The following is a 17,126-nucleotide window of genomic DNA, read 5'->3' as shown; positions in this document are numbered from 1 at the left end:
GGTTGAGGCTGAAGACTAAAGTCTGATAATGAAACATAAAAAGAACCCTGTGTTCTTAAAATAACACACATTATATGAATATTTTTCAAAAATCAGGCTGAAAGCAAATTACAAGAGAGAGATTTATGTTTTACACCAAGATCCACACTATAGTCTCATCAGCAAACACAAACACTACATTTGATAAGCAGGTGCACATTTCTACTTGCAAGCAAGCAAAGTTTTGGGCCAAGTGTGCAATTAAGCTCACAGAAGGAGATTCGATCCCTATTATCTTTTAGCATGACTGAGCAACCCAACTCACCTTTTCAGACAATAATTTCATAAAACAACATTTGTCATTGAAATGAATGTAACGTCTTTTATTCGGTCTTTTTCGATTTGGATTCAACAGCATAATGAGGGCTCTTACATTCGATCAGACCACTTCTTTGTGTTTGAGTGCAACAGTGTCGACTCAGCAGATCGCATGAAAGGAGGCAGACAAGAGGAATTCCTCAAGGACAAACTCCCACACACAGGCTGAGTTCCAGAGAAAAAGCCGTCCCAACGGAGATATGAGGCTGAAGCAACAATGGCAACTATCAGTTGTCTATAAAAGTACAAACTTAACCCCACGGTAACAGCAACTACAGCGTTGGTATCATTCGCTTTCATGGCTCAAAATATATGGATCTATTAAATATAACGATCTGTGTTTTTCACAGTATCAGCTGTTAAAACGCATTGATGGCAACAACACCAACTTGTTGGCGTGGTTTGTCAATCAGACCACATTGGATCAAGCTGTAGAAAAAAAGGGGAAAAGACACACAATTAGGAAAGTAAAATAAAGAAAATAAAGAAATCTGTTGTTTTGATGGACGGGGATTTGCCTCGACCCAAACACCAGCGCACCTTTTACGATGACCTTGACCAGAGCCTCACTGGAGCCGACGTGGTTGGTGGCCACGCATTTGTACGTCCCGCTGTCGCCCAGTTTGACGTGGGCGACGGACAGCGTTCCGTCCTTCGTGGCGTGGGCCCCCGGAGGCAGACTGGCTCTGCCCTCACGGCTCCACTCGAACCCAATGGGATGAGAGCCGTGGGCGAGGCACTGGAGGCGCAGCGCGTCCCCGGGCCGGAGCCTCGCCTGGTCCGGCAGGCAGGTGGCGTACGGGGGACCTGCGCGGGGGAGACGGACACGACTCGCGTCACGTGACCCGCAGTGACGTCCTTGACGTACAGTGTGTGTGTGTCGTCCACTCACTCTCCACCTCCATCTGCGTGTATGCTTCACTGTAGCCGTGGGTGTTGGTTGCATTGCAGATGTATTGTCCTGAATCCTGGCGTCCCACGCTGGGCAGTGTCAATACTCCACCAACCATTGAGTGTTTCCACGGCAACGGCGCTCGCAGCTTAGACCAGGTGACGACCGGAGGAGGGGAGCCTTGAGTGGAGGGACAGAAAGGGAGAAACAAAGTGAAACGTGAGAATGTGAGAGCAGCCCTGAGAGAAACTGTAACGCACACAGACATCCTACCGGTGGCCTCGCACTCCATTGTGATTGTTTGTCCCTCCACCACTGTCATTTCTGTTGTGCCCACTGTGGCCAATGGTGCCCCCGGCTGCCCCACAACAATGACCTGAACTTTGACCTCTGTCACCCCCTCATTGTTTTCAGCCTGGCAAATATAAATCCCCGAGTCGTCTTGATGTATTGCAGCCCACTGGGAAAAAAGAGAGAGTTGGCAATTATGTTCTACTTGTAATCTGAAGTCGTGGGGAAAATAAATGTGCGCACGTGTTGATATTTGACCTGTATGGTGTTGACATCATTGGTTTCCTTGGTAACCAGCTGCAGGGTGGAGCCTTGGCGTTTCCAGGTCAGCGTGGGCCGTGGCCTTCCTTTGGCCCGGCACTCCACTGAGACAGGGTCTCCCATCCTGACTCGCAGGGGCCCTGCAGGTGTCAGGTGCACTTTAGGGGCATCTGACCAAGGACACACAGACATGAGGGACACATTACACCGGCAATATCCCATTTCTGGGTGTGGCAAACTTGTTAGCAAACAGTTGATGAATGAATGATAGCCCCCCCCCCCGCTCTTGTTTCCCTATGCATGCTTGCTGTGGCTCCATCGTTTCTGGGGTGATTCTTTTCGTTTAGATTATCCACCAGAAAAACATGCATGCAGTGGGGTTTATTTTGTGCCTCCTGGGTATATTTGAGTACTAGTGTGGGACCCTTAATTTGTCCTTTCATGCTGTTTGGGCTAAGTGGGGTTTTATTGTGTCTTTATCCTTCTTTGTTGGGGACTTCATGTCCTCGCAGTGTTGGGTATCATCAGTCAATCTTACTCAATTAGTACCGCATATAGGTCTAATCCTTTATTGTTACTCTTAGAGGTTATTTTTTATTATATAGTGAGAAAATTAATCAATACAAGTAGTTCTAACACCTTAAAATACATTTTGTGCTAAACAAATGGCAGAGGGATCAGCTTTTGTTTACTTATCTCTGCTGACGTTAGCAGTGGTACTCACATGTAAGACATTCACTGCACCGCCCGTGACAACGGCGTGGGGAGGCTGTGCCATCGGCTGTCCTATAGGCCTTTCTCAGGCACCATTGACTGAGCTTGAAGTTTTCCAGTTTCAAGTGCTGCCTTTTGACCTGTCAATGTCAGCAAGGACGTTTACTCAAGTGGTCTCTGCTGCCTTAGGGGCTCTTTCAGTTACAGGGTTTCGAAATCCTGCCATACAGTATCTGAATGGTCGTCCCTTTGACTAGATCTATAAATCCTGGACAATGAGACAGTGCTCATGTTCAGTCACTGAGGGTTGTGGTGAAACTTTCTGTTCTTTCTGTTCTTCTTCACTTTGATTCACTAAATGCACATCTCGGCCCCAATCGGGCAGGCAGTCTAGGGAAAGCACTATATCCTTTGCTATTAGGGAAGCTTGTGACTGCTCCCATGGTTCATAAACAGCTGGGACCGCTGGCTGCAGCGTCAGTGGGGATTCCATTTAGGCCTGCCGAGGGCGCGTCCCACACAGCGATAGTTGTACTCCTTTCATCTCCAGCCAGAAAAGCACAGGCGGATGAGGCTGTTTTTGACATTCCTGCATGTCGGCCCTGCTCCCCCGGAGGATTTCCCTTCTCACGAGAGCCCGACTGGGGGACCGTTCTCGCTGCAGTTCAATAATCACAAGAGATGCATGGCTGACAAGCTTTTAGAGGGGTCACGAGCGTGTGCTGGTGAGAACACGCGGTACCTCCGCAGTGCATGTAGATTACCACGGTGGAACAAGGTCACTTTCTGGTCTCCAGGTTACAAGGGAACTAATGGGCCCACCCAAAACGGCAGTCCATAACAGATTAAACAGGGGGGGGGGGGCATTCTGTCTGACGGCACCCAGACGCAGTGACTCTCTCATCGGTCGTGGGGAAAATTTGATGCTCTGCAACAAAAGTGACCAATAAGCCTGATGTGCACTTATCCCCTACGCCCTCTCCAGGCCAATCGCAGTTATTGCCCGAGCCAGTTTGATGGGTGGACCACGAAAACACACACTACAGGCGGTATGATCGGTGCCGGACCTCAGCAGCAAAGGTACGGGCCGAACCAAACACCGAACAGAAGCTCACATTTGACATTCAGCACAGCCGTGGCGGCGCCGCGGCCTGCAGAGTTGACCGCCGTGCAGCGGTACTGCCCGTGGTTTTCGGGGCCGGCGGTAGCGACCGTCAGCACGGAGCCGTCAGGACCGGTCTTGACATTGTCTAGAAGGAGGAAAAAGAATGCAGGGAGATATGACACGTGTCCATATTGAATGAACAAGGGTTACATGCTGTCACTCCTGACCTGGTAATGCTTGGTTATTGTTATTGGCTTTCTTCCACATCAGTTGGATGGGCTGTGCGCCTCCCTGCACCTGGCATCTGAAGCTGGCGGATTCCCCTTGGAGCACAGTAGCAGCCCGGGGCTCCACGGAGACCTCGGGAGCCTGACCAGCAGCTGCACAGAAAGAGATAACTGGTGACACAAACACACACACACACGCACACACACAGACACACAGACACACTCGATGCAACTGTGTGAACCTTTAGACGGGTCTGGGTAAAATACAGTGCAAACACACACCACCTCAAAGCAAACACGCCGAGCAAATACGCAGATTGAAGAGAAGTGATACTAATGACTCAGCAAAATAAAAAGGAAAAGGAGATTAATTAAAACTCTCTCAAAGAAATTGTGTCAGACAGGAACATCCATTTATTTTGGCTTCGCTAATAAGGTTTGTAATACTACATCGTGTGGTTAATCTGCCCAAATTTGCCAATCATGCAGTTGTTTTTACATCGACTAAGATGTTGAGATTTTTACTTTTTGATACTCACACTACGGAATAAATCTTCACATTACTTTTAATGATCAACAGAACTTTTCAGCAGCCTCAACAGGGACTATTTCTTTAATTTAAAGTTTTATGGAGCAATTTGTGGGTTAACCAGAGTAACTGGGACACAGTTTATACAAATATTATTTTATGTCGCTATTTGAGCAGTAGTTTGCGTGACCCTTTGAAAGTACTACAAAAATATCTCCACAGGCTTCAAGTTAATTAGCATAAAAGCTTCAAAGCAAACGTGATTTATTACCTGAACATAACAGAGAAAACAGGAGCAGAACCCCAGGGGAGAAATCCATGATGAAAGGAGAACAGTCCCACTTTGTCCCCAGAGGAAAAAATCTCTCTTTCACTGTTTCTCCGTCTCTTTTTCAAACGTCACTTTCAACCTTTAACCCCTGACTTACCATTTACCCCTTCTGCTATTAAGCCGCTGTCAAGTCGTCCAAGTCACGTATAAAGTGCCTAAATCGCCTTTTGCGATTAGTTGTTTGATTTAAAAATAGCCCAAAAGTGTTCCTGCAGGATATCCAGAGACATTTCTGTAGCAATGCTGTTAACCAACCAGTGCTTTCAAATTACTCATGTTAAAGTAGTGCGTTTACAAAGGTTGTAGGTTGTAGTGTGATGATGAAAACTACAAAAGCTCGACACTAATTGTTAAGTGCGTCAAACAACAAAACATGGAGACATTTGAGTTTTATTCTGCTTTACAAGAAAAGGATTTCTCTCCAGTCCGACTGTATCTGCAATGTAGTGACCTGTGAGTCAACAGAGATAAGTGGCTGATGAAATTAGATTCAAAGTACAACTATCCTGTTTTTTTTCAGTGAATTTGGCTTGTTTGTAAGTAACGTCAAGTAAAGTAAGAGAATAAGCCGATAAAATGAAAGGAATATTTAGGGAACTAAAGTAACAAAGCTAAAAAGGATAAGACTGGAGAGAGTCTGATCAGTGCAATTTACTGTCAGTTTGCTTCTCTGTTCTCATAAAATCACTGATTGTCCCCATTAACCAGGAGAACAAGATGGAATAAAAAATACATGAATGTAATTACATCGCTTGAAGTGTAGACTGAACTAGTTAAATAATAGGCAACAAAGACACATGATAAAGTAATTATTATGATATTGTCCTATATGATTTGTTGACTGAAGATTAACTATGAAGAAATAGTCATGAATTGGTCAATTAGGCCAGGATAACCAAACCGTTTCTTCAGAACATGCAGGAGTGAATGCAGTGGGGCTGTTGAACACTAGAGGGCACAGATAAATAAATCACACGTGGTCCATTGGCCGTGTGATCTGAAACTCAACGTAAAGTGTGCACGTGAGCAAAACCACCTCTTTGGTCCGGTGTCTTCAAAAGCTGTTAAGAAACATAATTACCTGTAAAGCAGTCCTGTATCTACATTCGTTTGAATGGCAACAAACTCAAACCAGTTCTTGTCTGAAGCAAAGAAAAATTTAATAAGTGACAATGTTTTTATTCATTTTTGGTCATTACTGCCATTTACGATGTTTTTGTTGTACTCTATCAATGCATTTTCTTGGTGACATTTTTCTTAAAAAACTTCAAAGAAAAAAATACATAATAAAATTTTAGTTTAACATCTAAAAATGACTTCATGCTTACTTTTTGTATTTTTTTTCTTATTTTAATTCTTTGAAATAAAATGATGAATCTGGTTCAAGGCAACACACAAGCCCTTAAACCCTCAAACAGTTTATGATTCACTGAAGGTGAAGTGGTACATTAAAAAAAGTTCTTTTCATCATTTATTTATCTTTTTAAAAAATAACAGAAGAAAAATGGTGTGAGTAATAGTAAAACAAAAAAAAGAAAGAAACATGTATTGACACATTCGTAAAGTGGAGGGATTAAAAAAGAAATAAAAAAAAACAACTTTATGAGATGTTAGAAAACAATCAGCATCACAAAGCAAAACGGAACAGTTGCAGAGTTTTGGTAACGCTCTGTTCATGGCTCGGCTGGACGTCAACCTAGTCTGCGTGGGATTAGTTTTAGGAGCGGGGTGGGGGGGCGGGGGTGGGAGGGAGGGGTGGAGCATCAGCTGGAGGTGACACAGTGCTCCCAGGTGCTCTGGGTGGGGAGAGATGGTGCCAGCCGTCATCACCCTACCGGCCGAGAAACAAGACGTTCAGAGTCGGATGTCAGCGAAGAAATTTACCCTAAGATCCACGGACAGCGTTAATACAGCAACTGGCGAATCGGTATAAAGTCACTTTGCTGTGGCCCTGCATCATTTGTTCAGTTTGGATAACATGGTCCTATGTCAGGGGGCTACATTGATAGGGTCTACAAAATGTCACACGGGGAAACGCTGTTGCCATAACTACTAAATTGGTGAGCGTGTAACTATAGCAACAGTTTGTAACCAGAGCTGCTTACATGGACGCAGAGAGGAGGGAAGAGTTCCTCCAGGTGAGTCCTCACAACCTCCCGTCAGGAGTGTAACACTGGGCCGGGTATCCTCCTGTTGGGCACACAGTTAGCACACGTGTTAGCTGGGTGCTCACATCATGGCCACGCACACCGGATTTAAGACCACTTTACACAGTGACCCTACAGAGAATGACCATATTTCACCGTTTTACATTATGTGTAATTAGGCCGCCGGTGGTGTGTTTGTTGTGAGCACCTGAGTTTGGCGTGGCCGGGGAGTTGGCTTGGCTCGCCTGTGAAGATACACTGGCAGCGTCCACGGCTGTCTTCACAGCGTAGCGGTTAGCTTCCTCCTGCAATTTTGCCACGTTTCTCTTATACCGAATCCGCTTGTTTCCAAACCAGTTCGCCACCTGAGAGTCACAGAGGTAAAAACAGGAATGAAGCCAGATCCATCACAGCAGACTCATTACAGCACACAGTGTGTGTTCTTTGTCTACTCGGTGGCCTGACCTGAGACACGGTGATGGAGCACTTCCGGGCCAGGTCCTCCTTGGCCTCCTCACTGGGGTAAGGGTTTGCCAGATGAGAGTAAAAATATGTATTCAAAATCTCCGCCGCCTGCTTGCTGAAGTTTCTCCGCTTGCGCCTGGCGGAAAAAGGGAAATTGCGATAATTAACCTCTGAAGACCTCTTCACGATGTCCTAAGCACTCTGTCCCACACTGGAAGACTAAAGTTAAGAGGAGGCAGAAGACAAAAAAAAACAAAAAAACAAGCGTGGAACCCACCTGGCATCCAGGAACCTGGAGCGCAGGATCATGACGGCTTCACATGTGCTCTGCTTCAACTGCATCTGGATGGTGCTGAACTTGCGGTGGATGATTCCGACCATTCGCTCGATCTCTTTGGGTGAGATGGGCCGCGTACGGGACTGCTCCCTCAGCAGGTTCATCACGTGGTCGGTGAACTCATTGCACGCCTGTAACGGGCCGGGAGGGAGGAAAAACGTCTATTCCTCAGTTGCGAGTGGCTTGGTCATGTGACACCACGTGTCAGGATGAACAGAATCCCACCTGTTGGTATTTCTCCAGCTCGGCGTGGTACATCCGTCGGATCTGAGCCAGCTTCTCTTTGTACTCGCTGTGCTCGACGTTCCCCTCGCCGGGCGACCCTCCGGCTGCCGCGGCAACCACAGCCGCCGCCGCGGAGGCCCCGCCCCTCTCCGGACCGGCGACCCCCTCCGCTAACAACATGTTGTCCAGTCGCATGATCTGAGGGTCGGGCCCGTCTTCTTCCTGGATACCTCGGATGCTGAGGGCTGTGGAGGAGAATGGAGACACACAAACACTGCTGTTTGTGAAGCCTGCTCGTGTCACGCTGAAACGTTCACGGCCTCGGGCTGCAGGAGTGGAAACACCGGATGCACATTCAACAGAACAACTGGCGTGACAGCGCCCGACTTTGGATAGGCACCCACAAGGCGTTTAGTCAAGTCACATTTCAATATTACATAAGCAGCAGCTTCTTTCACTTTTTATTTAACGGTTAGTAACATGAAGGTTTGAAGGCCAGATATTGTCATGCCGTGACCCCAACCGTGACAAAGAGAGGACAAATTGATTGTTTCTAGTTTGCGTGCTCATTGAAAATACTGAAACACGTAGTTTGTGTCTGCGAGCACGGTTAGGGTTCCCCCAGCAGCCAGCAGAGAGCACTATCTCACAAGTCCCCAAAAGAACACATTTCCACACAATATATTCAATACTCATTATTTTTCCTCATTTGTCCCCAGTTGTCCCGTCAGCAGAATGTCAAAAACAAAAAGTTGCAAACTCCTTTTTGTCATAAATATCAATAATTATCTAAAGAACTACCGTCCTCAGCCAGATAATGGCCTTTAGGTGGAAACAAAAGTAAAACCAAATATACAGCACGACCGGCACGGCTGAACTTCAGAAAGCCATTATTTAATAACCCGGAGCTGAGCATAAAATACTGGAGGACAAAGGAAACGTCAGCCGTGGCTTTGTTAGTTCGAGGCGCTGAGGAGATCGAGTGTCTGCGGCGGGTGGAGAGAAAAGGAAGACGCAGAACACAGCCAGGAGCGAGGTTCACATCAAGAGACACCGACTGTTGCTATGGCAGTGATGCCAGCTTTCCTTGGCATCCTCGTGCCCAAAGAAAAACCCACACACATAAGCAGGCACACACACACACACACACACACACAGCTGTTAATTAACGGCAGCTCTTAAGGAGCGACTAAAGACCCAGTGAAAAATTAAGGCTCATTTGAGAGGTCGTTAATTTGCACAGCTATGCAAATTAGGTGGCAATTACAAGGTAGTTCCAAAGATCACATTTATAATCCCGCAACGAGGCCAATGACAGCCCCCGCATCTGGCAAACAGCACCCAGACACACACACACACACACACACATGAACACACACATCTGAAGACATTAACAATTACAGACACAATTTCCCATGTTACAGTTCAGTAATATAGCAAATATGGGAAATGCGTTTTTAATCTCACAACTAAATACGAGTATTTTGCACCTGATGTGCTAATGTGCCAGATTAACCAGATTACAATACGCATGGAGCAGCGAGGGGGCACCAGGCCGTGTCCCTGAGCAGGACACCCGGCCCCTAACTGCTCCCCTGGCCAAATGTAAAGAAACCACGGGTTAAAAATGCAATGTGAGTCGCTTCAGATAAAAGCGTCAGCTAAATGACCTGTAATGTAATGTAATGTGATACAAGCCCTCTGCAGGTCAGGCAGGCGCACCTGTGTGAGCGTCTTCAGTGGATTCAGGACAGATCCAACCTGCCCGACCCTCAACTACTTTGAATGCATTTGATTGTGAGAAAAGAGTAATTTCCTTTTTTTTTTATAAGTGAGAAATCTACATTTAGACGTTTCTAATAGACGTGCTTACTTGTCTTGGCGTGGTAGTTAAAGCAGCTTGGGAGGAGGCGAGAGGAGAACAAAGAGGAGTAGGCTGAAGTGGGTTCGGGTCCCATTAATGTTAATTACATAATAATTAGTTAGTTTAGGCCGGCCGGCCTTCCAGATTGTCCGTTGACTCAGTGCAGCGACACGCAGACGGGATAAAGAGATGAGCCCACGACGCTTGGTGGAACCGAGCGAGTAAATCCAGCTTTGTGAGCCCGTGGGTGGCAAACTGTCCCCCACTGAGAATCTGTTTGTGGTGACGGCTGACAGGACTCTCGGGGTCTGGAGATTATCAACTGTCTGCCATACCATGAAACGCAACCATTACTGCCTCTCCCTACAACCCATCCATCACTCGGCCCCTCCCCGCGCTCCTGTCATTTGTCCGCTTTTCTTATTTTGCCTTTCGTCTTATTTGGAGCGCTGCAATCAGAAAAACGGCGGTTGTGCTGGGAGCAGAGGGGGGAGGGGGGGGGGTGAAAGAGGCGTATTGTGTAACAGGGAAGTGAGCACAGACGGACCCGAAGGAGGGTGCAGGGAACATATATCTAAAGAAAACAGCAGTGTTTTGTTGCTGTCATGTGACGAGTTCCTTCTAATGGCTCTAAGTGGGGAGGGGGGGCAACCAAACCCTGACTGCAGTAAGGGAGGGAGACAAAGGGAGGAATGAGGAATATGTGTCCTAAACTTCCACAGTAATCTACATATTGGAGACGGGAAACCACTCTGGGATCAGATGTGTGCAGAGCTCAGTTTTCTATAAAAAGAGCATAAAGGTTGTTGCCGTCCCCAGTGCGAAGAAGCAACGAGACACCGACGCAAAGAAGGAACAAAGTAGGTATCACGATACCCGGCAAAGGTCCCAGACACATTTGGTCATTCATGCCAGATTGTTGCTTACGGCTAAATACGATCACCCGCCTGCCTGAATGTGGCGTATTTGTTTGTCATGGTTATACCCTTGATGTGGCCCGGTGCTCCTGGTCTGCATCCTGATCCTTAGCAGCTCACTGAGCCGGACGTTGATGCATCGGGCGTTGTGACAGTTATATCTGGGGTGGCTGTGCAATGACTTTAATGCGTTATATCCTCTGTATGTTATGTCGTTTTGCAGGTAGTCACAAGTACAAAGGTAGAACTTTGTTGAGCCGCTGCTTGGTTTTTGCGTGTTCTTGTGCTGAGCTGCAGTGTGTATTTCCTGTTTGACTCAGACTTGGCCACAGCCAGCGGCGTAATTGAACACACCTGTGGAGGCAGCTTACAGGTCGGGGGGGGTTTACTGCTGGGGGGGAAAAACTGAAGAGACACAGAAGCAAGCGGACGCAACCGCACAGCCCAACTTGGTGGCGGTCCAGGGAACCGGGGCCAAAAGCCGTTTGCCTCCTCAGGCGGGCGAGCTGTGGACTCTGTCGGCGTGGGGGCTGCACGAAGAAACGCGGCCGTGGACCGCAAAGTAACTCTGTCGTAAAGACAGAAATAATTTGGTTTAGCTTGGAGTTATTGATCGTTTATTTGAAGTTGTTGGCAGCTGAAAATACTGAGAAAAAAAGTACCAAATACATTGACTGTACAACTTACAGTTCAGATCCATTAAAGGAAACTTCTTGTTTAGACGTGTCCGGTATGAACAGAGGGGCTTTGGGGGCTTTGGGGGACATTGCTGGGGTTTTTTCACGGATTGTATTGAAACTGAAAAAAAGGCTGCAGAACAACACCGGCCGTGTGCCTTTGATCACCCTATCAATAAAGATGGGGAGGGGCATGTGGTCACCGAACGCAAAGATCAGCGCTTTCTGAGTCAAAGACGAGCCGAAGCCTCAGAATGACAGTGAGTAGGTGAGACAACTACAGTAGTTGTTGCCTTGGAAACTCTGCATCCCTCCTGCTGCCAACCTCCCGGTTCCCGTTTACACACTAAGTGAATGAAATGAGGTAATAAGAAGAACTCAGAGTCGCTCACGCTTCTGTCTGGTTCCAGTCTGGAAGGAGTTCACTCCGACTTAAAGACGAGTTAAGAGGATTTTCTACCAGGTAAAAAACAAACGCTTCACTGCATCTGCGGTGTGGGACTTTACAGCAGGAGCAAACATTTAGTTATAAGGTATCAGTAACAAGCTTCTCATTTCTCATTTGCGGTAAAGACGCTGCACCTTCGGGCGGTGCCTTTAGACCAACGCATCCGTCAGGAGGAGAGGTGTAGGACTGAAGATGGACGCGTAGCGGTAGATGGAGGAAGGCCGGTGGCCGATAGATGCTCTCTCTAAATGTGTGTGTCTCACATTTGTTCTCCATAAAAAAACACCAATCCTGATATTCTCACGTGACCAAAAATGATGGATATAAGGCCTAAAGTTCAAAAAAGGTGTGTTGTTATGAGCGAGAGAGCTCTTTCTTCACCGGCTGAGCAGGAAGCCAACGGACCACTCACCTGTCCGTTCTTTGATCTCGCACAGGACGCTGAAGAGCGCAGGCTTCATTCTGTGGCAGTTTAAAGCGTGTTTCCTGTCAGGAAAAAACAAAAAAAGAGACAAGAGAAACGTAAATTCTAAGCTACAACTACAGGTGACGCGCGCGCGTTGCATGTCGGTGGCAAACAGACCGGATTCACATGAGCGAGTCTGCAACCGGACCCGTGAAAACAGGCCCGAGCACATATTTGTCTAAATCACCTGAACTTACTCACCCTAAGTGAAGACAGACAAGACGACGGACTGACGACACAATCGTTTCATGCAGAAACTCTGAAAGCTTCAAAAAAGACACGGAACAAGTCTGCGTCCGCGTGCGATGTGGGAGGAACAAATACGTCATAGTACAACGACCCCCATCGCAATGTAGTGTAGATACAATACTGACACTCGCTTTGGGACACCGTTTCCAGCACATTACTGAGACGTGGATATTTGATCACCCATCTGCACACTTCTGATCTAAAACGTTTGCCAGTTTTTGGGGCCGTTTGCATCTGAGCGTCCGGTCACACGTCCCGGGCCGCGTATGTCGCGCTGAAGGCGCTGCGCCGAGCACGATCCGACTTCTCTACTCTGTTTTGATTGTGATGTATGAATAAGGACCCCCCCCCCACCCCCCCCCCCTATAAGTGTCTATAACAGTGTTATAGAGGAAAGAAAGCCGGCGTTTACAATAACCAAACTGCGTTCTAATGCGAAACTTAACTGGCAAACCAAAGTCTTCAGACGTGCCAGCGGGTTTGTTACTCCAGTGGGATCTGCCCCCCCCACCCATGAGATTATTATTAGGGGGAACTTTGTGATTTCAGGCCCCACTGTGGAGCGCTGGGGAGTCGGTGATAAGACCTGTGGGGGTGAAAGGTGGTGATACACAGCTGGAGAGCAGAGAGAGTGTGGGGGGGGTACAAAAACCCTTTCAGCATTGTGGAAGTTTTGGGGTGTTATTACGTGTCTGTGATGACTATTTAACCCCCCCCCTCCAGCCCCTCCCTCCCCATGCAGACCCAAATCCTCCGGCCTGGTGCCGGGCCCGGTCTGCGGCTGGTATTACCTGGCCTGGGCCTCGTCCAGACTCTCGTCTGTGATGACCATGATCTGCTGGAGGATGTCACCAATGTCCTGCTGCGGCTGAGCCATGCCGTGGTGTTTCCTGATGTTGTCAGGATCCCCCACGTCGTCGTGGGGCAGTCCGGTTAGTCCGATGTGACCCAACATCATGCGGGCCTGGTCCTCCATACCTACAGTGTGGCTCTTATTGTGGAGTGGTGGAGGGAGAGAGAGAGAGAGAGAGAGGGGGAGAGATGGGAGGAGGAGGAGGAGGAGGATCACTACAAAAAGGGGGTTTCCTTCTCCAACTTTCAGCACTTGGAAGAAAAAAAAATGAGGGGTTGGAAAGTTTCCCGTAAAGAGCGAAAAAAAAAGGGAAAAGGAAAAAAGCCGAGGGGCTGAAAACAGCGAGAAGTGTCGGCCGAGCTGCAGCTGCGCGCTTCAGCCGCTCAGTAACAAAGCAAAGAGACAGAAGAAGTGCAGCAGCTTCTACTCGTCCGAAGCAAGACGGTACAAAACTACGGGCTCTGCAAACCGGTTCCTCTTTGGCATTGGGAGGGAGGGAGGGAGGGAGGAGGGGGTGTAGGGGTGAGGGGCACGGTTCACAAAATGTTAGCCTTTCAGTAAGATACTGTGGTTTCTTGCAAGTAGCTTGACGCGCTACGGACGTATTTTTCTTCTCCCCCCCCCCCCCCCCCACCACCACCCCCCCCCCAAAAAAAAAAAATCCCCCAAACCCCCTGAAACGACGAGCGGAGCGGCTCCGGGTATTCACCAAAGCGGGCTCGGTACGGAGCCGGTCCCCGGGAGGCTGGTGCTCGCTGCCGGTCGTATCGGTGCCGTGGCTGCGTCTAATGACCCGGGAGCCCCTGTGATGTCGTCGTCTCCGCCCGCTCTGCTTCTATCCATGAGTCCCGAATCCTCGCTCGGTAATTAAAAGTGAGAACCGACGCGGTCACTAAAAGGCGGTCGGGCAAAGGTGCAACCGGGAGAACTCCATCTGCCGGGTTCCGTCCAAGTCCCGCAAATTCAGGTTTGTACCCTTATTTGTTGCTTATTGCTGGGGTATTTTTTTCTTCTTCTTTCCCCCCCGTACGGCTGTTGTCCCACTCCTCCCAGAAAAACACCACCATGTAGCAATGCCGTCCTCCGTCAAACCGCACGGTGCGAGAAAACACCACTTCCGCTCCGGCGTTTCACACTAATGCGCCACAGAGGCGTGTTTTAATGAGGGCATCGCCCGAGAGGCAGGAAACGATTTATTACACGCGCGGGGGTTATTTTACGGCGTTTTACGTCGATGCAAAGTGGAGAAACACACGGTGGGTCCAGCCCGAGGCGGTGTAAAGGCGGTGGTTCTGGCCGCATCGCGGACCGCGTGAAGGGGGCCGGTGGCCATGTTACCATCCATCACCCGCACGTTTTCCTTCTCTTAATAGTCAGCAGCCTACAATACCAGCGTTTACCAGCTTTACTGCATTTGAATCGATCCATTTATTCTTGTGGATAGATAGATAAATAGATTAATGTGTGTATTTATATGTGCTCTAGACCACTGGCCTGTTTATCTGCATTTCGTCTGGCCGGAGACCTGTCCCACTTAAATTATTTTAATATCCAGGGCCAAAAAAACACATTTATCTTGTCACTGCAATACAAAACGCTGCTGAAAGTCAATACAATTTAAACATTTTAAAAAACATTTTTTAGAACGCTACCGTGTCAAATCAAATGACCAACCCTGAAAAAGGAACAATGGTTTTGTACAAATGCCTTTCTCCAATGAGATTAAAGCGCGATAGTGCTTTTATTTTGAAAGACACAGTGATTCAATTCCGGTCTCTTTCTGGCTTTTTCTGGTTCCCTTGACGCAGCTCTCCATCAGTATGTCGGCGGGCTCCGGGGAATGCTGCAGTTTGATTTGAAGCCGCGAGGAGGCCATCGCCTCACCATGGAAACAATGTTGTTGTTGATGTAGATGCTTATGATGCGACCAATACTAATACGTGTGTGTGTCTGTGTGTGTGTGTGTGTGTGCGTGTGTGTGTGTGTGTGTGTGTGTGTGTGTGTGTCTTGTCCTGAAATACCTGAAGTTGCCCTCTCCTCATAGACACTGGTCTTCTTTTGTGGTGACCTCGTCGTCTATTGTCTGTAATGACATTCATTACGATGTTATGTTTAATCAGTTTCGAAGAGGATTCTCATACACCTTCTCAACTGTCTCAGTTTGTTTGCAAGCTGTGCGTGTGTCTGTGTGGGGATGTGGGGAGGGAACAGGATATGTAGTGTTTTTTATTGAGACTGCAGCGTGTGTTTGTTTGCACATGAGCTGAATGCATGTGTGTGTGTGTCACTCTAGACAGGAGGCTGACTTGATGGAAAAGATGAATGAAGCCCCCCCCCGCCCCTCCAGCATAGTAGGAAGTACCAGAGCGTCTGAACCTACTCTCTCATTCAGTCTATCACTCTCATATTTACTACTCGGCGAACACAGGCGGTTGCATGCACCCGCAGCAAGCAGACACACAGATGTGCAGGCATTCACACGCACACACACAGACTTACACACACTCACGGCAATTTGCCTTTTCTCACTTTCGCTTTCGGTCCCAGCAGATTACAGCTGGCTCATTCTCATTAATTGGCCAATCAGCCAATAAAGCTAATGCTCTGAATAAACACTGATTTTCTATTTTCACCCAGATGGAACAGTCCACCCGCTGCCGCCCTCCCCCCAGCAACCACCCCCTGTGGTCTGCTCTCCATGTTGCCATGCCAACAGGGACCCGATCACCTCTGGATGCTCCAGTCGAGTGTCTTTTTCTCTCTGGTTTTCACACACGTATACGCACATCATTTGAGTTGATTAAGAGGACTGTCTGTTGTGAGAGTGTGTAGTGTGCAGACATCAGAGGAGCTTATTTCGAATGTGAATGCCTCCGTGTTCAATGGCGGAAATGATAAACAAAGGATGGGAGTGATTTTACTCTCTATGTTTGGGGTCATTGTTTGTGGGTTATTTGCATTCGGTGGGCTCACCGACTACTTAAAACGTATCGCACCTTGAGAGGGTTTGAGATGGTTTCAACCCTAATGTTGATGTACTGAACTGTGTTGTGCGTGTGTGTATCCTACATGAAAAGGATAAGGTGGATGAAATTACACATTTTTCTCTTTGTCACACTAAAAATCTAAAAACAAAACATTTGTTGGTATTAAATGCTTTCCTCTCTCCTCTTTGTGGCACTATAAGGCCAATGTCCATTTGTCCCCGCTGAAGATTGACATCTTTTTTGAATTTGAAAGAATTAAAAAAAATTCTATTAAGGGACACTTCACCAAAAAAGGCACCTTTACCCTATGTGCTGTGTTGCTGTTTATCGATTTAGATTGTTTTGGTGTGTTTGGGTATTTCCTAGTTTTGGAGACATCAGCCATAGATGTCTGCCTTCTCTTCAATATGATAGAACTATGTGGCATTCAGCATGTCAGGCTCAAAATCCCATCCCCAAAGTCATTTTTTAAAATGAAACACAAATGTCACTTTCCTGAAATCATGACCCTGCTCAAGATGATCTGATTTTGAATCTATTTGAGCAGCAAATTACGTTGCGTGTAGGATAAATTCAGCAGTGTTATTGTTAACGTTAACGAAGGAACATGTCAGCTAGTGCCGTGTTTTGCATGGTTTTCATCAACACATGCAACATCGTAGGCTACATGTTAGCAGAATGAATTCACTGTTTGTTTTGGGTCTTTTCAGATAGAAAATGTGTGTTATCCATTAAACCAGTAGTGTGTGCATGCCTGGTTTAAAACACCAGCCTGGTCACACAT

The 17,126-nt window shown here is 47.5% G+C and overlaps 2 protein-coding genes and 1 long non-coding RNA gene across 4 annotated transcripts; 1 reads left to right on the top strand and 2 right to left on the bottom strand.

Moving 5' to 3' along the window:
* Positions 1–108: 108 nt before the first annotated feature.
* Positions 109–5,324, bottom strand: sid4 (secreted immunoglobulin domain 4). Its single transcript, XM_040186239.2, has 8 exons — positions 4,648–5,324; positions 3,848–4,000; positions 3,631–3,765; positions 1,799–1,971; positions 1,523–1,709; positions 1,250–1,429; positions 898–1,164; positions 109–786 (listed from the first exon to the last, which is right to left on the bottom strand). Exons 1-8 carry the CDS (start codon positions 4,694–4,696, stop codon positions 782–784), a joined length of 1,149 nt encoding a protein of 382 aa, XP_040042173.2. The 5' UTR covers positions 4,697–5,324; the 3' UTR covers positions 109–781.
* Positions 5,325–5,848: 524 nt separating this feature from the next.
* On the bottom strand, positions 5,849–14,835 carry LOC120824994 (pre-B-cell leukemia transcription factor 1). Of its 2 annotated transcripts, none has more exons than XM_040186242.2 (9): positions 14,065–14,835; positions 13,294–13,493; positions 12,200–12,273; positions 7,882–8,126; positions 7,597–7,787; positions 7,320–7,455; positions 7,063–7,219; positions 6,813–6,897; positions 5,849–6,538 (listed from the first exon to the last, which is right to left on the bottom strand). In XM_040186242.2, exons 2-8 carry the CDS (start codon positions 13,476–13,478, stop codon positions 6,854–6,856), a joined length of 1,032 nt encoding a protein of 343 aa, XP_040042176.1. In that variant the 5' UTR covers positions 13,479–13,493; positions 14,065–14,835; the 3' UTR covers positions 5,849–6,538; positions 6,813–6,853. The 2 variants fall into 2 exon arrangements, with proteins under 2 accessions (XP_040042176.1, XP_077936526.1); XM_078080400.1 differs by having other exon boundaries at positions 5,849–6,592; positions 14,065–14,633.
* LOC144383322 (uncharacterized) lies at positions 10,351–16,492 on the top strand. The gene is made up of 3 exons (XR_013450679.1): positions 10,351–10,605; positions 15,649–15,713; positions 15,993–16,492. It is a non-coding gene; the product is annotated as an uncharacterized LOC144383322 (long non-coding RNA).
* Positions 16,493–17,126: the final 634 nt, after the last annotated feature.

The sequence above is a fragment of the Gasterosteus aculeatus genome, chromosome 9, assembly GCF_964276395.1.
Source record: "Gasterosteus aculeatus chromosome 9, fGasAcu3.hap1.1, whole genome shotgun sequence".
In the NCBI taxonomy this organism is placed as follows: domain Eukaryota; kingdom Metazoa; phylum Chordata; class Actinopteri; order Perciformes; family Gasterosteidae; genus Gasterosteus; species Gasterosteus aculeatus.
This window is presented reverse-complemented; position numbering and strand designations above follow the sequence as displayed.